This window comes from Carassius carassius, chromosome 37 (assembly GCF_963082965.1).
Source record: "Carassius carassius chromosome 37, fCarCar2.1, whole genome shotgun sequence".
NCBI classification, from domain to species: Eukaryota; Metazoa; Chordata; class Actinopteri; order Cypriniformes; family Cyprinidae; genus Carassius; species Carassius carassius.
The window spans coordinates 23,870,793-23,894,603 of NC_081791.1; the positions used below are offsets into that span (position 1 = coordinate 23,870,793).

At 35.1% G+C, this 23,811-nt stretch overlaps 1 protein-coding gene across 2 annotated transcripts in view; it reads right to left on the bottom strand.

Moving 5' to 3' along the window:
* The window catches only part of LOC132118456 (arf-GAP with coiled-coil, ANK repeat and PH domain-containing protein 3-like), a 75,375-nt gene that overhangs the window by 14,395 nt on the left and 37,169 nt on the right, over positions 1 to 23,811 (bottom strand). For both annotated transcript variants that reach the window (XM_059528307.1, XM_059528306.1), the window contains exons 3-10: positions 22,425 to 22,544; positions 20,763 to 20,816; positions 11,330 to 11,388; positions 9,796 to 9,979; positions 9,416 to 9,460; positions 9,239 to 9,334; positions 8,133 to 8,207; positions 6,545 to 6,556 (exon numbers count right to left, since the gene is read on the bottom strand). In XM_059528307.1, the coding sequence (XP_059384290.1) occupies positions 6,545 to 6,556; positions 8,133 to 8,207; positions 9,239 to 9,334; positions 9,416 to 9,460; positions 9,796 to 9,979; positions 11,330 to 11,388; positions 20,763 to 20,816; positions 22,425 to 22,544 (645 nt within the window). The remainder of the gene's footprint in view (positions 1 to 6,544; positions 6,557 to 8,132; positions 8,208 to 9,238; positions 9,335 to 9,415; positions 9,461 to 9,795; positions 9,980 to 11,329; positions 11,389 to 20,762; positions 20,817 to 22,424; positions 22,545 to 23,811) is intronic.

Below are 23,811 nucleotides of genomic sequence, written 5' to 3' on the forward strand. Positions count from 1 at the left end.
CCCGATAATAATGGAGCAGCAAATCAGCATATTAGAATGATTTCTGAAGGATCATGTGACACTGAAGGCTGGAGTAATGGAGCAACATGAATAAATTACTTTTTAAAACATATGAAAATAAAAAAAACATAAAAAAGAAATCATAGTTATTCCAAATGTTGATAGTCTAGCTGCTATCCACATTCATTTTATAGCTCTGTACTCTTACTGTATGTCAACAAATGCCTTATTTGGGTCTATTTTAAAGGAATTTTAAAGATAATGTTGATACTTCAAAGAAATATGTCATAAAGAGCAACGTCTGAGCATAACAAAAAACAAAAAGAAAATATTATTTCAGTTTTTCTACATACAAAATGTCACATTTTAATAACTTGCTGTTTCTTCGTAATTAATAATGAAATTTACTAGCAATTTCTGAGCAAAATGTATCTACACCAAATGTATGTCTGCATGTTGTAAACTGCACTGCCGCCACACTGATTAGAGATCAACAGAGTCTTCATAACTAGATCATTTCATCACCCAAACAAGCCTCAGCCTTCAGCTTCCTATCTGTCTGTGGGAGCTGTGTCAAAACTTTCAAAGCGTTCTGGCCTCTCGTGAACCCTCTGAAGACCTCAGGAATGGACCCTCTGCTGAAACAGCTCTTTGAACACAAACACTGCGCTCCTGCATCTTAAACGAGATTGCGCAACATCATTCCATGTTCCCCGATTAAATACGTGAGACACTGCTGTTTAATATAATCACAGATGAAATAAAAGCAAACACCACCCAGAATACTCCAGTATCCACTCATGTGGTGTGGTATATTTGCTTCGGAAAATGTAAAGCTCTAGTCTTTTCTTCTGCTTAAACTGGTTGTGACAGTAAGGCTTATTTATAGTCACTCATTTTACCCAAATCTGTTCAAACATTCACATCCATTCAGTTGTGTTTCCTTACAGCCAGAGACTAAATGCTTCACTCAAGATCTGAATGGTACAGAAACACCCTCGCTTTCACTCGCTCTGCTGATTTCTCATGTTCCCACACACTTCATTACACATGCATGTAATGCAGTTAGGCTCCCATACCCTTAAATCTATTCAAACAGCAGAAAATTTAAGAGAGAGCGCGAGAGAGAGAGAGAGAAAGATGGATATAAATGTACTGCAAAAAAAAAAATATATATATATACACACACACACACACATATATATGTATACATACACACTATTATTATCAAATTAAAGATTATATATAATTTCCTGTAGCTTTGTGCAATTATATTGTACACAGATGTGCATTTTGTGCATACGTTCTACAATTTATATATTTATATATTTTATTATATATTTACTATACAGAAATCAACAATATATTAGACAATCAAATATTAAGTATAATATAATATATTAAAATGGAAAACAATAGAATGGAATAGTATTATTATATGTAATATAATTTAACTCACACACAATCTAACATAGAGGAGAGATTTAGAATATAAAAGAACAGTCTACATGGGCTATTAAGAAATACATTTGCAATGATGCTTAACTCCAAAACTAAACTTGAAATAAACGAATGCTATTATATTGTATGCATATTCAAAGACGTTTTTGATTAATAGGTAGAAATCCTGAAAAGGAACTAAATTCCACTAAATTCTATTTAGCTACAAAATCTAAAACGAATAACCAACTGCATTAATGCACCAACTCACCAAAGTGAAGTCCAACCTGCCGAAGATCTTCATCCTTAAATGTTTTATGTATTTTAAAATCATTGCATCTCCTAGAAGCAGCTGAGCTCAACTAAACGGTTGTGCAGCTCGATCGAGCATGAAGTCAGTGCAGCTCTGTGAGTGAGTCACACAGCCTGGCAGCTCTCACAGTCAGCCGGAGCTTCAGCAGAGTCCATCATGTGTGATTCCACTGCTGCCCACTGCTGCCCGCTGACTGAGCTAAAGCTCATTACCATACAGCTGCCAGCCCACAGCAATCACCGCGCAGCCACTGCTGATGACACTTAATTACAGAACTTTCTTTATTAAAATTAAATACATTTACATTACATTTATTCATTTAGCTGACACTTTTATCCAAATCGACTTACAATTGCTATATATGTCAGAGGTCGCATACCTCTGGAGCAACTAGGGGTACAACTAAGTGTCTTGCTCAGGGACACATTGGTGTCTCACAGTGGATTCGAACCCGGGTCTCTCACACCAAACACATGTGTCTTATCCACTGCACCAACACCACCCCACAGAAGGAGTTCTGCTTCGACATCAGCCCGAGCCAAAGGACATGCGTTGGCCGGGAAACGAACCCGGGTCAACTGCTTGGAAGGCAGCTATGCTCACCACTATACCACCAACGCAGTCACATACTATCATAACAAATAGCAAATAGATTATGTACAAGCAAAGATATGTCATTAAACTATATTTAAATATAAAAAATAATATTATATGAAACAAATATATAAAAAATATGTAAAATACAAAATAAGTAACACCTAAATATGACTTCAGTACTAATAAATATTATAATAATAACAAACTGCAAACAGATTATGTACATGCAAAAAGTTATAAATGATATTAAACTATATTGAAATATATTCAAAATGTTAAATATTACAATATATTTAAAATATATTAAATAAATGTGTAAAAATATAATAATATTAAATATAACAAACTGCAAACAGATTATGTACATGCAAATAGTCAGAAATGGCATGCAATTATATGTAAATATTTAAATTATAAAATAGATTTATATAAAAAAATAAAAACATATAAAACAAATATAATAACTTTATTTTATAATATTAAATATTATGTAACAAACTGAAAACATTATGTATTTAAAAAATGTTACATAAAATGAATATGTAAAAAATAAAAATGCACAAACAATTAAATAACCTTCGTAAAAAATATTTAATATAAGAAAAAAGAGCAAACACATTATGTACATGCAGATAGTTAGAAATGTCATTTAATTATATTTAAATACATTTTTTATATAAAATTAATAAATATAAATATATAAAATATATTTATATATATAAATATAAAACAAATACAATAGCTTTCTTTAATATTATTAAATATATAACAAACTGCAAACAGCTAAAAATATCATTATATCTATTCATAATAAAATATTATATATGTAATAAATATTTAATATGTAAATAGATTATGTACACGCAAATAGTTAGAATTGTCATTAAACAATATTTAAAAATTTAATACAATATGTTTTATTTCATGTCATAAAACTATAATATAAAATATACTTAATATTAATTATTGCTTAAAATATATTTTAAATATCTAAAAAAGAATATATATACAGTTTATAGGAAAATTATAATTATTTAATAAATCATTGATGTTCAGCCTGTCACAACAAAACTAAGCTTCATTTGACCTCCAGTGTACAAAGTATTCTCACTATCATTTCAAAGAGCAATTAACCAAAATGTGAATTTTAGTCTTTGAAAAAAAACGTAATTAATAAGCTGAATATTTCAATACCTGTCAGCTGTGGCAGAAGAGTCTTCTGTGCAGCATCTCACAAAACATTGTAAGACTGCAGAAGACAAGCGGCGCTATTTTAGGAGCTGCCGATGACGTGTGCGCTTATAAAAGCCATCGTCTGTTCCAACTACAAAGTCTATCAAAATGTAAAGTATTCCAGTGGGATAAAAACACAGGATGAAATATTAAAACTCAAATTTAGGGCGTCTTATTTGTAGTGAAGTGCTGTGAAGCTGTAAGAACTGCAGTTTGACTTACTGGGCATCAATGGAGGCTTCAAAAACATCATGCTCACTTCATCTGATACTGTAAAAAAATACCATCTCTATCTACTGTAATTACAGAAACACCATATAATTAATCAGTCTGTGAAACATCATTAATCTTAACATCACACACTATGTGACACTCTGTTCCTTTAGAGATGACTGGCTGCAATCCTGCAGATCTTCAGCTGTAACTCACATGTAAATATCTTTGGTTTTGAAATAACACACAGACCTGATTTATGTTCATGAGTCAGCAGCAAGTGTGCCAAAACAATGATAACACCAGTAATGGTTTGATAATTATGCCAGAAAGGCAAATATATCTCACTGTGGAGCTACCAGCTGTATTCAGTCAGAACAAAACCAGTACAGAACATGCTGCTTCTGCTTAATTGAAATTGAGAACTCAGAACATCTTAGAGACCACCTTGAAAACCTTGCAACCATTTGAAACACCTTTACAATGACTTAGCCACCGCTCAGAACTAGAGGTCTTCACGGAGGACCCGAGGTCTATTTTAAATGATAAACTGTCTCCGGGTCAGATCCAATATATTTATTCGGGTTCCAGGTCTTTTTAACATTGTGTGTAATCCTACGACTGGAGTAGATCGGAGATAAGTGTAGCCAGAATGTCTGGAATTCATTGCAGCTTTCATTGACCTAGCTCCGCCCATGACAGTTCGTTTCGTTCATCGTCACGTTTTTAGGCGTAGAAATGTCGCCGCAATAACAGACAGGTGTGTAAAACTCTCAGACGTATTTTAAAGATTTTATGCCGCGAACTTTAAATATATGGCATACTTTTGAATATCCAGTGTTTAGTGCGTCACAGTTGTAAACACGGCGGCTTTCTTCTTTCGTGAGGGGGTTTGGCGTCACTGCATCTTTGTTTCCAGATGGAATGTTAAAGAACGCGACACACACGTCTCGCGGAAATCCTGTAGAATTCAGCCAATCCGATGACGACTTCGAAACTCCTCAAGTCTTTCTACTTTTGTGTCCCATATGCATCAGACATTTAGCCAACGGTCCGTGGATCTGAGGATGAGACTAGCACTTTGCATATGTTTTGTAACTTGCAACGTGTAAAATTAGGATGAGAAAAGTATGAGTGGGAAATAACCTCACTTCTTGTTTTGTTTGTTTTTTGCTATAAATAATAGCTTAATAATAGTCTTTATTACAACCAACAAAAAGTTTCATTATTGTAGTTCAAAAGGGTGAACGCAACAGTCGAAGTTGACTCGAGATGCAAAAAACAAAACAAACAAAAAAATTAGCTTACAGTAACACAGCACGGCTTTTTATTTGAAGTTTGTTTTATTTTTATTGTATAAAAATAGAATTAAAATTAATTTAGATAGTAATTATACACTATTTGCTTAAAGTTGTCTTGTGTTTAATGCGAAATAAAGCCAATAGTTTAAGATTGTTTTAAACAGTTTGTTCATAAAGAAATTATTAATTCATCAACTAATTCATCAACCGAGAAGTCTTGTACAGGCAAATGACTTCATCTCACCGGTGATTCCCGATGGGCAATTACTCCTCGTCGCCCCCTTTCGTTTCAAAGAATAACACAACGGGGAATGCGACAAGTATGAAAGCTTCGTCCATTTGGGAAGGTGCACGCGCAGTCAGCGGAGCCAGGCGAAAGTATAAATCCCACTTCACAAGCATCCTTTCTATCAGAGCATCTGACGAGGCGAGCACGAGCCGCTTTGAACTGAAACTAAAAACTATTGGCTACTAGGAGAGAAATAAAACGCAGAAATGATTTAAATGCAAACCAAAAAAATTTAAATAAACCACTATGATTGGTTGACCTCTTCATCTTTTTCTGTTGCTTGTTTTGAATACTGTGCGTGGACAGAGGCGTCACTAGATTTTTGCATAGCTTAGAGTAACAAATCGTACCAGCGAACTTTGAGGAAGAAATGCATAGCTGCTGCGCAAAATGCATACAGACTGGCAGGTCTGCTGTTTGTAGCTCAGATTTTATTAGGTGCTGCCCATTCCAGCGATTTCTGTGGGTCAATAATGGGTTTAACTGATGATCAGGGACAGATTTGCGGTGAGAGAGACACTTCAAAACACTTTCAAGAAGTTTCGTAAGAACTACCAGAGGGATTTGTGACAGACAGGAGGATATGAGCTTAGACAATTACCCAAAAACAGAACAGGCTTCTGTGGTTTAAAAATCATGACATTATGTAATTATGGGTAAGTTTCTCCTTAAAGCAGCTCTGAGACCATATGCTCCTCTCTGATGCCATCAGCCCAGTACTGTCACCAGGGTTTTAGGGTAATTGCTGTGATGGATCGCGAATGTTTCTTGAGATCAACCGCATCCAAAGCAGTCCCAGAAAGAATCTCGTAAACAATGCACAAAGAAAAACGTCTGCTGTTCTCAACAACAGCAATAAGGAAATGAAAAAAATCCATAGAGGGAGAAACATCTACTAAATAATTACTGTGTTGAGTGGAGGATGACGGGACAGCCATCAGACGTTACATAAGCCAGATATGTTTGTAGGACAAATCAATCAGTCTCACTGAACTGTAATTATATCATCGGTTACACAACACAGGATTTGGGTCAGAATTACGAGCAAAACTACACTTTTTTTCCTGAGTGCAGATTAATTATTTATAGCTTCCATCTTAAAAGTCACATAAAAATGTTTACAGCCATGTTTGATGGAATTTAGAGTAAAATGCTCACCTGTAACAGTGTCTAAATCAGGATGAAGACAATCCCAGAGCACCATATGAAAGAAAACAGAAAGAATGAAGATTAGAAATAATTTGACATGTTATACTAGGATAAAAATATGCATAAGCTTACTTCCAGAATAAAGTGCTTTGAATTTCAAAGGTTGTTTTTAACTAAGCTTAGTGTAAACTTAGTGTTTTTCCCATTAACTGCCCACAACAGACTGAAAAATGAATAACCTTAAAATATTTTGTACTTCACAAAATAACATAAAAGATCTATTTCATTGCAACTGTCAAGAGAACTAAAATTGAAATTGCACAAAGGATGTGTATAGAGTATAGTCTGTTTTGCAGGGTTGTTTTCTTTAACTGAATCTAAAACAAACATTTTTGTCAATTGAAATACATTTGAAATAAATTAAAATATTAATTTAGATAAAAAAATCCTTAAACTAAGCAAAAAAAACCTGAAATATGTTCACGTAGGAGAACTAAAAACAGAATAAAATAAAATAAAAAACTAAAAAGAAACTAAAACTAAAACCGAAATAAAATAAATTGAATAAATTGAACCTGAATAGTAATATATAAAAAATTATAATAATATTGATAAAAATTACATAACAAAAAAGTACATCATAAAATTATTAAAAATTATTAAAATTTAAATAAAATACAATTTAAAATACTGATAAAATATAACACTATACAGTATAGATAGTACTAAAATAACACCGCTGTCTATAATAATATTAATAATAAAAATAAATTGTAATTAAAGATTTTAATAATAACTAATAAATTAAAGAAATTAAAATTTAAAATCATTAATGAAAAATCATTATAGAATATTAACTATAAAATATAAAAATTATTAGAAATATCAGTTTTACAGCAATGTTTTACAGTTTAGGTGTCCATGGAATCATGATACAGCAGCAAATATGATGTAGATATCCATCTATAAATGTTTTTACAGTGATGAACTAGGTGTCAGAAACTGTCAGAGCACTTGCTGAAAAGCACTTCAGAAAGCTCTATTTTCTGTTCGCCCAAAATATATCCACTTCCCGTCAGCCCAACATCATTAATAACAGGAACACTCGAGGACAGAAGATCTTCTCTACAGGAGTACAAACACTGAAGGAAACTGAAAAGGTATCTTTAAATAACTCTGGGCTAAAGTCCACATTCTGTCTTCCTTTTAATGTTTCGAGAATGAAGAGAAAACATGATGAAGTTGGGAAAATGATGCAGGCCAGACTCAAACTTGAATAGCGACATGAGCGCCACAGCTTTTAGCTTCATGTTTTCTTCTAATTTCACCCAGTTTTGCAAAGTTTGATTGCAGTGCTTAGAATTAGAAGTATTTTAGTAACTGGACTAGTCCAATTAAAGCATGAATAATCCTCTGTCACTAACTCCAGAGTGAAGAATGCTAAACACTTTCTTTCTTTAGAGGATTAGCATCTTTAACAGCCTAATTCTGCCATTAGACACGAGTCAATAGTGGTATTTGTCAGAGTAGCTTTAGTGGGTTTTTTCTCACACCATGTTGCTGTGTATACAGTATGTGTTTGTGTGTCTGTTCTTACCCGCTGCTGAATCGTGGCATGTTTATGCTCCATTTCTCTCTTCTCCATCGCTGAATCAATCACCATTTGATCCAGCTGTGACAAGATGAACAATAGCTCATTGCAAGTTTGGTGTTGTATTAGGAAAACACGATCATGTTTATTATCCACAGGCACTGGATGTCTATCTGTCTGTTGTAGCACTGCACTTTCAGATGTGATGGAGAGTTAAGTACTAAAGTCAGTGATGTAATGTGGCTGATCGATGAACTAATTAGACAGAAATCAGATTTGAAGTTGAGTTGAATGAGTTCCAGGCTTAAACACACAGCCACTAAAACAAGATTTCAACATTTTGAATGCCACAGTATTTGATTATTTTTAAGGTTGGGTGATGTTTTTTCTTTTTTGGATGCTGAAAAATCTATCCAGTTTTTTTTTTCTCAGAGACAATTATTGATTTGAATAGTTATGTCATTAAAATTTGTCTGAAATTAATTTGTATTAAATCATTTTATACTGTTTTTTTTTGTTCAATTGAATTGAATTGAATGTTTAGCGCATTTTATGATACAAATCGCTGCAAAGCAACTTTACAGAAAAGTAAAGTTTTATCTTTACAGAAAAGTAAAGTGTTTACAAGTTTGTTCAGTTTCATCTTGGTCTTCACATGAGTTAGTGAAGAAATGGCTTATTTTTTTGGCGTATAATTTTAATTACATAAAAAAAGATTAATAAATGTATTGACAAATGTATTTATTTATTTAAATACCACTTTTCATTTTAACAAAATTTATAAATTGTTAATGCAAAATTTCTTATTTAATAAATGACATTACACTTTAAAGGCTAAATGATAAATGGAGTTTAAAGGCAGAGGAATAGCTTATTTTTTGGTATGTAATTATGCAAAATAAATGTTTTTAAATAATGAATATATTCCTGAATTAATGACTATATGTATGTGTGTGTGTGTGTGTGTGTGTGTGTGTGTATATATATATATATATATATATATATATATACACACACACACACACACACACAATTATATTAAATCAATATTTCTAAAATAATTCATTCATTTGTCAAAAAAAAGAAAAAGAAAAAAAAAGAAGACTGCTCACCTCAGCGGCCAGTTTCTTCATGTAGGGGTCAATCTCATCCAGGAGGTTGTAGCCCTGTTGATACAGCGAGTACTGCGCATGCATGAAGGATAACATCTGCACAAGACAGGACAGATACAGATGCTGCACAGTCCACAATAAACCTACACATTCACACACACCAGCACTGACACTCACCGCATCCAAGATCTCAAACTTCTTTTTGGCTTGAAGGACGTTGATCTATATTTAGGAAAGCAGATTTATATGGAACACTGGACCACAAAACAGCCATATGGAGCACTGCTATATTTCTAGCGATAGTCAACAATACATTGCATGGGTCAAAAATGATCAGCATGTTAAGTAAAGATCATGTTTCATAAAGACATTTTGTAAATTTCCAAACGTAAATATATAAAGACTTAGTCATATGCATTGCTAAGAACTCCATTTGGACAACTTTAAAGGCGATTTTCTCAGGCGATAACTCTCAGATTCCAGATTTTCAAATCTCAGCCAAATATGATCCCATCCTAACCGTCTGGAGACGGAGTGTTTCTATGTTTCTCTGTTACCTGCAGCACATAGTCCAGTGCGAGATGTCGGAAGCACTTGCGGGTGAAGTTGAGGGTGCTGGTGGCTTCCTCCACCTCGTGGGGTTTGTTTCGAGGTGCCTGGGCGTTCTTCACCTGTGCGATCTCCAAATCTTCTCTCACCTTATCAAAGTGCTTCTTCGTGTCCTTGAATTTACGCACGTCACTGAAAGTACAGATGGACATGCCTTTTCTGAATAGTCTAATGAATACAAAGCTGCTGATGTGGAGGCTTCAGCAAGAAATGTCATTTTTGAACATCAACATGAGAGGCAGTTGCGCTTATTTGAACAAAACATGTCTGAAATATTAATGTTGTCTGATATAATTGCACATGACCGATCAGGTGGAGCTTCATATCGCAGCGGTCTTCCTGAAATGCCATTAGTTTTGCCGTATAAATCTTCCATCCACTGCATTATCAGTGATCATCTGTGATAAATGAATAGCAACCTGCTCTCAAGAATCCCATTATCCTCCACCAGGGCACATTCATTATTAATGAGCTCTAAAAGTCAGATCATTATTTATAATCAGCCTGCGGGAAGCACAATGATGAAAAAACCCTCCTTAGAGAGTGTTTGCTAGTGAACGCTTTCACATTTGCTGATGTATACATAAAAACAGGCCACGGCAGGGTGACACTTCCACATCTCTGACCTTTCTGAGTGACATCAGCAAGTTTAATTTTCATATTTTAATGCATGTCATTTTAATGTTGAGAAGAGCAGGTACTAACAATATGATTTCAATAAACTGCAGCGTTTCTGAACTAAACATGCTAATAAACGTTTATTTTGGTATGAACTTTAAATGTATAATATTAATGTAAAAATGTGTATTACAATAAATACACACACAAATATTTGTAATGTAAAACATTATTAATATTATTCTCAGCAAGTTTAATTTTCATATTTTAATGCATGCAATTTTAATGGAGAGAAGATGAGGTACTAACAATATGATTTCAATAAACTGCAGCATTTTGCATGTACAGCTAAACATGCTAATAAACTTATTTTAGTAAGAACTTTAAATGTATAATTTCAATGTAAAACATTATGATATTACAATAAGTACACACAAAAAGTTGTACTGATTATTATCACCATCATCAGTATTATATTATTTAAATACGTCTTAATTTTTAAATAAATTATTGCAATAGTTATTATTATTATTAATATATATATATATATATATATATATATATATATATATATATATATATATATATATATATATATATATATAAATAAATCACAATTCTATATCATAAGCAAAACTTAATATTGAGACTGAAAACAAAAAAATAAAAATAAATCAACATTAACATTTTAAATCACAATCAATTTTTATCAGATTTTTTTTTTTATAAGATTTCTTCCTAATATCAATAGTGATAATATTGATAAAACTGTGTTATAAATTATAAGTCTAAGTAAAATATAAGATCCTTATCAGAGTAAGAAACACAGCAGTGTATATACAGTATATGGTTCAGTAAACTCACTCTTTAACAAAGTTGTGCAGCTGTTGCTTGACTGATCTCTGGGCTTGATCAAACAGGATCTGAAAACCACAAAATAAAACGTGAATAAAAATACCACTCTAGTTTGAACAAATGCCATCCGAGTATCTCTTTATCCGGTTTTATAAATGAATATATGCAACAACAGACAAGCCTGTTTTAGAAGAAAAGAAAGCCAGCAATAACATTTATAAGGAAATGTTCACCAGTCAACATCCTACATTAATCCACGAACAACACTCTTATCAACAAATTACCGTTTTTATTATTCAGAAGGTAAGGTTAGCACAGTATTTTAGACCAAACACCCATAACAAATGACTGATGACCATGAGAAAAAAACCCCCGGGAAACTGGAATACTGCATGTACTGCTCCACTGTCAACACTAGATGGTGCTCTGCATTTGTTTAATCTGAGCTGTATGGGATGTTAACCTGCGAGTATGAGCTCCCAACACACATATCACCATCATCATCATCATCATCGCAGCCCTCTGCCTCATTGAGATTCAGCACAAGTCTCTGAACAAGGACTGAGCTGATCTCATATGCCACGCTGCAGCGACGGAGGAAATATAGGTCACTCGGGCAGGGAGCGAGCGACATGAAGGAGGAGAAAGAGCAAAGGAAACAACAGAAAAACAAAGGGAGGTGATGCTTAAGTCCCATCCACATCAGCACAGAAGCCATAGTCTGACATCAAGACTGATGATCCCACAGCGCTGCACCTTCAGGGCTGATTTACAGACCACAGGAACACATCTTACTATGATTGTAAACAATCACAATCGCAGATTTTCATATTTGTGAAATATTCAGTATTTATTACTTTTGGGTTAAAAGGTCAAAGCATTTTTCTATACAGACAGTCTCAAGTTACTTGAATTAAATTGTTCACATCATTTTATTATTGATGTACCAACTATTTCAAATAAACCTCCCCTAAATTACACATACAAATAAAATGTGTCAATAAAACCATATAAGTGGGTAACTCACACCAAGAACCAAAAACTAGGGCTTGGAAATATGATGTTAAAAACTGTTTATATATTTACATTTATATATTTTATATTTATATGATGAATATAAGAAATATTGTTTCAGTATGAATTTAAATAAATTGATATAATGTGTGTGTGTGCGCACACACACACAGACGCAGACCTATATAATGTTCATAAAGTGAACACCAAATATGTGTTATTTAAATAATATAATTGATTATTTAAAAAAAATGTATAGATTTAGATATACTGTTTGCATTTATTTTGACAACAAAAGTTAAATACAACATAAATACATTTCTAAATGTATTGTTAAATAATTATTTTTTAATAAAAATGAATAAAAAACAGTTAGGTAAAAAAGTTAGACGCACACACACACACACACACACACAAACACACACACACACACACACACACACACACACACACACACACACACACACACACACACACACACACATGTATATACACATATACACAGTGCTATCCAAACCTACCTGGCCCTACATGAAAAATAAATTCCCCTCCTGTTAAATCAAGTTAGGACTGTGATTAACCACATTATTTTAGAAAGCTGAGGTAAATATCAAAAGCCACAGGTTTGATTACTGCCGGACCTGTTGAATTAAGAAATCACTTAAATAGAACCTGTCTGATAAAGTGAAGCATGCTTAAAGAGCTAGAAAAGACCTACAAATAGAGAAAACTTTGGAACAGTGGTGAACCGTCCCAGGAGTGGCCTGCCTACAAAAATTACTCCAAGAGTGCAACCACGACTCATCCAGGAGGTCATAAAAGAACCCAGAACAACATCTGAAGAACTGCAGGCCTCAGACAAAAGCCGAACTTTTTGGAAGGTGTGTGTCCCGTTCCATCTGCCGTAAAACCAGCTCAGTATTTCATTAAAAGAACATCATACCAACAGTCAAACATGGTGATGGTAGTGTGATGGTCTGGGCCTGCTTTGCCATAATTAATGGAAGCATGAACTGCACTCTATCAGAAAATCCTGTCCAGCCGACAGTCAGTGACCTCAAGCGCTCTTGGGTTATGCAGCAGGATGATGATCCCAAACACACCAGCAAGTCCACCTCTGAATGGCTCAAGAAAGGTTTTGGAGTGACCAAGTCAAAGTCTGGACTTAAATCTGATTGAGATGCTGTGGCATGACTTTTAAACAGTCCATTCATGCTCGAAAACCCTCCAATGTGGCTGAATGAAAACAATTCTGCAAAGAAGATGGGCCAAAATTCCTCCACAGCGATGTGAAAGACTCATTGCCAGTTATCGCAAATGCTTACTTGCAGTTGTTATTTCAAAGGGTGGCACAACCAGTTATTAGATTTAGGGGGCAATTACTTTTTAATGTAGGGCCAGACCGATTTGGAAAGTTTTTTTCCTTAATAAATGAAATCATTATTTCAAAACTGCTTTATATATATATATATATATATATATATATATATATATATATATATATATATATATATATATATATATAAACAAAAAAATCTAAAGTTAACTGTGTGTATTATATATGAGAGAGAATGAATATCATTTTGAAAACAGAAATTAAATGAACAGAATACAGCATAAACATATACATTTAATAACACAAATTATTTAATATAATTTATACATTTTTATAAATGTGTATATTGTATTAATTTAATTTTGATAAAAAAAATTTATACAACATGAATACTAAATATAACTAAAATTTGAATAATGATAAACAGAATATAAATAAATTATAATTTTTTTGCATTTTAAGTGGTTATTTTGGAGGGAAATCCACAAAGTGTTATTATCTGCAGCTTTTCCTGCAGAACTGTCCGTGATGCAAACATAATCCCACTTTAACAATAACCTGATTTTTTACTGACAGAACAAACAGGACTATGATCTAAAAGTCAGTAGGGCTGTAAAGCCTGATTCTGATGTTGCGCCCCAAATGAATGTATGTATGTACTGTACATGTGGAAATTGACAATAAAGCAGACTTGAACTTGAATTCCCCCTGTATTTCCTGCTCTCTGCACACAACAGTATGAAGGGCTAACCAAAAGGTTAACTGTACTCACAATGCCAAAATGTCAAGTAACCACACTGATATATCAGTAGGTTAGCGGCTTTTGTCTCAGCAGGAGATTTAGGACTATCTGTAACAACGTGAGGCTCATCAAATACCTCCAACATGCAAAAGCCCCTCATTCACCCTACAATCCCTTCACCCACTTTCCAGACAATTTCTGTATTGTTGGGATAAAAAGCTGAGGAAAGAGTTAGGAAGTTATGTCATTTCTCATTACATAGCTTCCCAAACAACTCCCTAAACCCCCTCTTTCTTTAAAAGGACCTTCGTCTTCAAATACTATCACGGCATTTCACATCGCTGTGGATTCTCCAGATTGATTCATTTCCTTCCTACAGTATATCTCTTAATAAACATGTTGTCCTGAAATCAGGTGAATTCCATTCATTCTATTATCTCTGTTCTGATGCAGAAAAACATTGTTCCATTTAAGAACATAGAAATGCCTTTTCTAGCCATATACAAAATTCACAAATATAATGTGTAAACAAATTTTGTGATAACGTCTGTGTAGTATAGACAAAAAATGTTTAGTTCTATTTTAAATTAGGTGATAATAAAACAGATAAATTATAATTTCCCCCAAATAAAATTTTTGACAATAATACAATATTTTCTTTCCACAATTCAACATCCATCATTCATATCTCAACAACAGGTCTTTTTTCCCCCCTTTTTTTGTTTAAAGTTACCAAAATTGTTTTCAAAATTCATTTGTCATTGATCAATACTGTAGATGAACATTTTTTGAAAAAGTGTTTATATGAAATAAAAAAAAAGAAGGAAAAAAATTTAAAGGTGTTCACATCCATGTTTATATGTTTATGATGTCTGATAAAGAACATGGTTAAACATAAGCAGTCTGCATGCACTTCAAGTTAATGGAGTAAATGATTACTTTTATGCACATTTTAAAATAATAATGTCATGAATTAACTGGATTATTTTAGAAACATTTTAACTATACACATGCATATACATTTTCACGTAAATTTAAATATATATTTGCAAAGAAATATTCAAGAACAATTTTATATTTATCAAACAAAGAAAAGAAAAATTAAGCACAAGCCTACTCAAAAATAAAATGTTTTAAAAGCACGAAAAACATGCAATCATTAATTTACACCAGATATATACAGTATTTATGTGTATATATACAGTTAAGGTCTGAAATATTACCCCCCTTGTTAAATACGAGTAAAGAAGACTGAAAAACATACACACATATACATATATATATATATATATATATATATATATATATATATATATATATATATATTATTCATACAAATTGTATTAATAATGGAGGGGTGTTACATCCCTGTTGTCTCACTGTAAGTGCTCTTGTGCACTGATGCATGTGTTTGTCTTTCTGCATCCATTTATATAAGTGACCCTCAATCGTCCATGTTTATACCTCACTGCACACACTATTCAGGTGCTGCCAAACACATACACACACACACCCCATCACAGCAGGATTCAGTTCCCAGCCCTCTGATGACCCTGCGCATTAACCTGGTTTGTGATGTCATTTCCCCATGTGGCGCTGCTGGCCTCTGTACAGCTCCTCTATAAAGACCCAGTGCTCGGTTCTCAAAAGAGGGCATTAAACAGGCAGTGAGTTCACAGACAGACAGCCTGTGGTGCACGGGTCAGATTTAATACCTCAGAGAGAGCTGGAAAACAACACACTTATAGAATGAGCAGATGAGTCAAGGCTTCTTTATTGTTAATTCTTCCACATGTACAGCACATACATACAGAGAATTGAAACTGCATTACTCTCAGACCTTTGGTGCATACAGATAACACTAATAGTATAGCATTAAAATACAGATAAATACAGATAAATTATAAAATACAACTATACAAATAAGGGCATGTTAAAAAATAAATTTAAATGAAAAACAAAATTACAGTTAAATAAATCAGCACAAGGCACATGGCAGATAGAGTGCCAATCAGTAATGTAAACAAACAGTGCAGATAAAATTAGCATAAAATGATAGTAGTGCAAAATATATTATTCAGACTGATTTAAAGTGACAAAAAGCTCACAGAGCAGTTCTTTATTTAAACTGACTGAAGATGTAGTTGAATGAGGTAGTGAGCAGACCAATGCTGCACAAAGTGACTGGTGCAGGTCAGAGTTTGTTCTGGGGGAGTGGAAGGACCTGGGGATGTGGGAGCTGGGGTGGGGGGTGCAAAAGAGGGGAGGTTTAGAGGTTTAGAGTTCAGTGGTGACTGGGACTAAAGAGAAGAGGGAAGTTATGGTCGGGAGGGAGTTCAGCTTCTTGACTGCCTGATGAATGAAGCTGTCTTTCAGTCTGCTGGTCCTGGCCTGGAGACTCTGAAGTCTCCTCCCTGATGGCAGCAGATTGAAGAAGCTGTGTGACGGGTGGGTGGGATCACCTGCGATGTAGGGTTTCATAAATGTCCTGGAGGGAGGGGAGAGAGACACCAACGATCATCTCAGCTGCTCTCATTATGCGTTAAAGTGACTTGCAGCAGGACGCATTTCAGGCACCATACCACACAGGGATGCAGCTAGTCAGGATGGTCTCGATGGTGTAGGGCTCTTGCTCTTCTCAGTTTGCGGAGCAAGTAGAGATGCTGCTGTGCTTTCTTGGCCAGTGCTGCAGTGTTGTTGGTCCAGGAGAGGTCCTCTGTGATGTGCACACCCAGGAACTGGCCAGGCGTCTCACTTCGCTCCTGTGGTTTGTCTCATCTCTGTTGCTAATGAGACCCACTACAGTTGTGTCATCCTCAAACTTAAAGGTCCCGTTATTCGCGCTTTTTTGAAGCTTTGATTGTGTTTACAGTGTGCAATATAACATGTGTTCATGTTTCGCATGTAAAAAAACAGTATTTTTCACACAATTCACCTATCTGTATACCGCTGTTTTCACTGTCATAAAAACAGGCTGATGACTTCCTTGTTCTATAAAGTCCCTCCTTCAGAAATACGTAACGAGTTCTGATTGGGCCAGTGGTTCCTGTGTTGTGATTCGACAGCAGCTGAGCGCAGGCTGTCCTCCTGGTAACATGATTGGACTAGTTTTGAGAAGCAAGTGGGCAGGAGCATGTGCTGGAGATGTACTCACAGGAGCGTTTTTACTGACGAGATGCGCATGAAAATCGCATTTGTTTTTTTGCACAGCCCTAACATCTAGTTAACAAAGCTAAACAGCGTTGCCCTTTGTGTAATAAGTTACAGAAACTGTTAAACACACCAGCTTAAATAATAAAATACACTTACCGGTTGTGGTCCATAAACAACGCCTTCTCCAGACAAAGACGGAACTGCTCCATCTTTCAAGAATAATCTTTGTGCAAATCCGGCATCAAACTGATTGAGATTGAGGAAGTTGTCCTCAGCAAGCTGTCCTCAGCAAAATGTGCTGCACATAGTTTTACATGTGGATTATAATTTTCGGGAACCGAGTTAAACATAAATTTTAACCATTAATCTCCAAGTACAGCGTCCCTGGGAAGGCCAAACAAAGATGATTGGACTCAGAGATGAAAATAACAGCGTTCCGACGACATGGCGACAAACCAAACGCAGCTCTTCCTCCTCCTCCGTCGGAGCGCAACAAGACCACGCCCCCCGTTTTGTGAATTCATGTGGGCGGAGGTTAGTCAAAAAACTGTTTTAGTGACGTCATTACTGCAGGAACTAGAGGGATGTAGTCCAAACAGGGCGTTTTTTGTAGGCGAATTCTGTTAAATAAAATATCTCGCTTTGCATTGAACTTTGAGCTTTAGAATTTTACAGATATTATTTAAACTCTAACAACAACATTACACACTAACTAAAGTTTAAAACATGGAATCACGAAGAATGGGACCTTTAATATAGAGTTTGGAGTTGTATGACGGTGTGCAGTCGTGGGACAGCAGAGTAAAGCGGAGGGGGCTCAGCACACATCCTTGGGGGGCCCCAGTGTTCAGTGTGATGGTACTGGATGTGTTGCTGCCGACCCGTACTGCCTGAGGTCTTCCATTCTGAAAGTCCAACAGCCAGTTGCACAGCAAAGTGTTGAGCCCCAGCTGGACCAGTTTGTGAATGAGCTGTTGAGGGATGATTGTGTTGAATGCTGAACTGAAGTCTATGAACAGCATTCTGACGTATTTGTCTTTTTTTCTCTAGATGTGTGAGTGCTGAGTGGACGGCAGTGGTGATGGCATCATCGGTCGAGCAGTTGGAAACTGGAAGTGTTAGAGTCTAGCAATAGTCACATCTCCCTAACATGTACTGCTTAGAGCATTTCAAAGAAAAGCAAGACGGATAATTAGTCAGACTAATTCATTATTACACATGAAAATTCAGCAAAACCCTCCTCATCCATGTGTTTGGTTTTTCAGTAAAGCTGTAAGGTTATTTGTTGGTTATTTATTTGTTGGTTCTTTTAATTGTGATGATTTTGGCTCAGATTTAACAAAAACAACCAATTTACAAATTAGAATACTTCATAAAGACCAAAAAATAAAAATAAAAACTAGTGAACTGTTGGCCTTCTGGAAAGTATGTTCATTTACTGTACATGTACTCAGTACTTGGTGGGGGATCCTTTTGCTTTAATTACTGACTCAATTTGGCGTGGCATGGAGATGATCAGTTTGCGGCACTGCTGAGGTGGTATTGAAGCCCAAGTTTCTTTGACAGTGGCCTTCAGCTCATCTGCATTTTTTGGTCTCTTGTTTCTCATTTTTCTCTTGACAATACCCCATAGATTCTCTTTTGTTCAGGTCTGGTGCTTTTGGCAGTGTGGGCTGGTGCCAAATCCTGCTGGAAAATAAAATCAGCATCTTCAAAAAGCTGGTCAGCAGAAGGAAGCATGAAGTGCCTCAATATTGCTCGGTTGCAGTGACTTTGGTTTTCAAAAAACACAATGGACCAACACCAGCAGATGACATTGCACCCCAAATCATCACAGACTGTCGAAACTTAACACTGGACTTCAAGCAACTTGTGCTATGAGCTTCTCCACCCTTCCTCCAGACTCTAGGACCTTGGTTTCCAAATGAAATCCAAAACTTGCTCTCACTCTCATCTGAAAAGAAGACTTTGGACCACTGCGCAACATTCCAGTTCTTCTTCTCCTTAGCCCAGGTAAGACGCCTGTGACGTTGTCTGTGATTCAGCAAATCCCTTGAAACGTCTGTGTGTGGTGGCTCTTGATGCCTTGACCCCAGCCTCAGTGCATTCCTTGTGAAGTTCACTCAAATTCCTGAATCAATTCTGCTTGACAATAATTTGGTTGTGCATCTTTTTCTTCCACACTTTTTCCTTCCACTCAACTTTCTGTTAACATGCTTGGATACAGCACTCTGTGAACAGCCAGCTTCTTTGGCAATGCATGTTTGTGGCTTACCCTCCTTGTGAAGGGTATCAATGATTGTCTTCTGGACAACTGTCAGATCAGCAGTCTTCCCCATGATTGTGAAGTGAAGTGACATGACATTCAGCCAAGTATGGTGACCCATACTCAGAATTTGTGCTCTGCATTTAACCCATCCAAAGTGCGCACACACACAGCAGTGAACACACACAAACCGTGAACACACACTCGGAGCAACACATAGTTGAGAACATATTTTAATTGAATTTGTATATATATATATATATATATACACACACACACACACACACACACACACACACATTTATTAAATTGTATGTATAGAACATAAACCACACACACACCCACACACACACACAAACATAAATGTTACACTATACTTTAGTCTAGTTCTATTACTATAAATGTATTATAATTTACATACATATTGATTATACATAATATACTTTAAATATATTAATATTACTATTTCTTTTTACTATTTATTATCTACTTATAACTATTACATATTAAACAATACTTCAGTTTAGTATTTTATAAAATATACACACATACATATATATATATATTTTTTTTTAGCTTTTGCACAATTATGTTACTGTTTTGTGTCGCCACTTGATATCAAATATAAAATGTTGGTCCTGAAGCTGCTCTAGTTATCATCTCTTATGACCAGAAAAGACATTCACAATAACAGACAGAGCATCATATATGATTTACACTCAACACAAGGATCATTCATGATTCACAGCATCACAGCACGTTAAATCATTCACACACATCACAACCACGGCACCTTCTCTAGAGCAGAGCGACACATGAGGGAAAACACATTAACATTTCACGATACGATGACACCGTGAGGCGCTCTCAGCGGATCCATCCCGCAGTCACTCATCTGAGGAGAAACAAATGAGAAAAACAGCAGACATACCATGTGATAGTTGACAATCTCCTGCAAACTCTCGCCACACTTCTCCAGACAGTCCTGTGAAAACACAAGAACAGGTCACAGTCATCATTACTCAAATTTGATCATTTTCATCAAGACCAAAAATTTCTTTTGAGGTACTGGTGATTCATTCACATTTTTGTATCACCATCTATTCATATTCTGGCCCATGTAAAGTCCGTCCGACCGAGGAAAACAAGCCCCGCTGAGCGTGCAACAGCTTTTGTCAAAATGGAAATGTAATTGAGGGCCATTTACAGTGGAAAATGCAAATAGCAGCAGGTTTTAATAAGATGCTCAACATTAGTCAGCTGGGTACAAGAAAAGAGAAGCCAAAAGACTCTTAATAGCATTTACAGATGGCGGCAATGAGTCTAACCCAACTGGCACTACTGACAGAGAGAAATGAGAGAGTACAGGAGCCCCGGCCTGCTTCTTTTTGACTAAATCCATGTCTAATCAGGGTCAAAGAGTGTCTCAAAACAGCAGCCTGACGCCCTCATGTCAGTGAGCCTGCCAGTAAAGAGCTCAAAATTAAAAACAGACGAAAGTTTAGGGTTGAAAAATGACTACAATGGAGTGATTTATGTTGTACAGTTTTGCTAACAGTTCTTGAACGTCTATACTGTTTATCTACATCGCCATAAGAATGTAATGAGAGAGGCCACACATTTTCTTACGGCAATCTCCTCTTTGGTTGCATCCAGTGAGGTCTGATTTATGAATTAATTACTTTTATGAGACTTTTTAATGAAGTGATCCAAAAAGAGTATCAAGCTGAGTGAATTGGACTGAATCAGCCAAATGTCTCACTCATTGAATCGGTGTTATTGTTGTGAATTTGGAAGATATACTTCCCAGAAGTCTACTTAAAAATAATAATAAATTACAAATGTAATCAATAAGTGGTAAATAACAATTAATAACAATAATATAATAAATGAATACTAATAATAATGAAATGAAAACTAATAATAAACAAGTAAACTATACTATTATTATAATTAATAATAAATATAACTAATCTATAATAAAGTAAACAAAAATATTATATAATTCTAATAAAACATTTAAATGTTTCAGAGCCATGCAGACACGTTCCTGTGCATTTGAGGCATTTTGTGCAGATAGCCTATAAGTCGTAATATTAACGAAATGTTGTAAAAATAACAAAGCAAATTCTATACAAGATAAATGAGTTAAATCCCATTGATTAAAAACCTGCTATGCTTCACTCTACTGGTTATCTTCAGCACAGGCAGCTCAAAACAGAAATGATAAAAATGTTATGAATTCTTAGAGTTTCGCTGACATTAAATGTTAACTATTTTTTAATCCAAACATAAAACATTATTAACCCCGTTTGTATCTGCGAGGTGGGTTACACATTTTCCTTGTGTGTTAACATCAGTAATCATGTTGAATGTCTGACTAATCGACTCTTGTTAATGTATTTTGCCCCGCCCCCAAATTAAAAAAATTCAGATTCAACGATGAAAATCCTTAGTCGGGGTAACCCCTAATAAATACTATTGTTGATTGTGTATTTAAGTTAAGACATCTGTGAAGCTTCTAAAAGAATCATTCACGGAATTCTTAGGAACCATATTTCCATTACGACTCACACACACAATCAAATATTACCGATATCATCTGGTCCTTCTCGCACTGCTGGGATAGGTCACGGATGCCGTTGATGAAGAGCTTGTTGGCGGTGACGTACGCTTTCCCAGCTTCAATCATACCGCCACACAGCTTCACCAGCTATTAAACAACACCAAAAGAGAAAGAGGTTAACATAAGACATGATAAGCCATCCATGCGTAATGCGTTTTAGTCCTAATCATAACCTCAACTGCACTGACAGAGCGGAATATTAATAGGCTACCCTTTGATGTTTTGTAGCAAAACATAATTATTTTATAAAATGTTAAGTGTGACATTGCCTAATATTCTAATGCATTTCCTTAACTGACTAATAAATGACTATATATATTTATGTTTTTAAATGTTTACTTTTATTTTTATTTAACTTACATATTTTTTAAAGTATGCTTTTGCATCCTTCTTTAGTTAAAGTGTTAAATTTCTAGTTAATATTACATCACTAATACTGAAATAAGTTTAGTTAATACTATTAAAAATGAATATTTTTGTTAGTATTTTTGTTTTGTTAATGGAGGGGAATTTGATTCGTCTCAGTGAATCAAATCTTGCATGCAGAAGATTCATTTAGTAGATGGTGACCAGTGTATTTTTGTGTGTTACACTTCAAGATTTGCTCAGAAACACAGACTAGTTCATTAAAAAGCATTTAAAAGAATTCTTCAGTGGAATCAAAAGCTGTAAAGTTGTCTAAAATCATAATAATGAGCTTGTAGCCTTTCATTATAACAGCATTACTATAATCACACTTCTCTCATCAGTCTAAAATATCAATGCAGTACATTTATATAAACATTAGGTTAACTGAAACCTGAAATCTTTCTTTAAATCCCACAAACACACAGACACAACAGGTGCGCTCTCATCTGTGCATTAATTCTCCTCACTAATGTGCCAATTACCAGTTCCAAAATGTAAAGGCCAAGGCAAAAATCTCCCACTTTTGCACATGCCAAACATCTCAGACTCAGCGGAGGCCTTTCACATGTGGTTGTGTGTTTGCTTTGTGCCTGATGGGACACATTCTCAGATGGGCTCCATGTGTCTGTCCTCACGTTCAAACCGGTTAGTTTCCTTTTCTTCCTGTATTGCTCTTTCTTCTGTATTTTATCTTCCTCTTTCTTACCTCAAGTGCCGTTTCGATTGCGTCCGCACACGCACATCCAGCTGAAAATATGGCTTTGGGAAAATCTCTTAATTTCCCAGACTCTCCTCATGAGTCAATCTAACAAACACAAAGAGCCTTGTTCTACACAGCTGCTGAACAGACCCACAGACTCCACATCTGAACAGCCAGACGTGAGAACTAACAAGAAATCGTCATGCAAAAATAGAATGAGTTGCATCATTTACTGTTTTTGAGTAA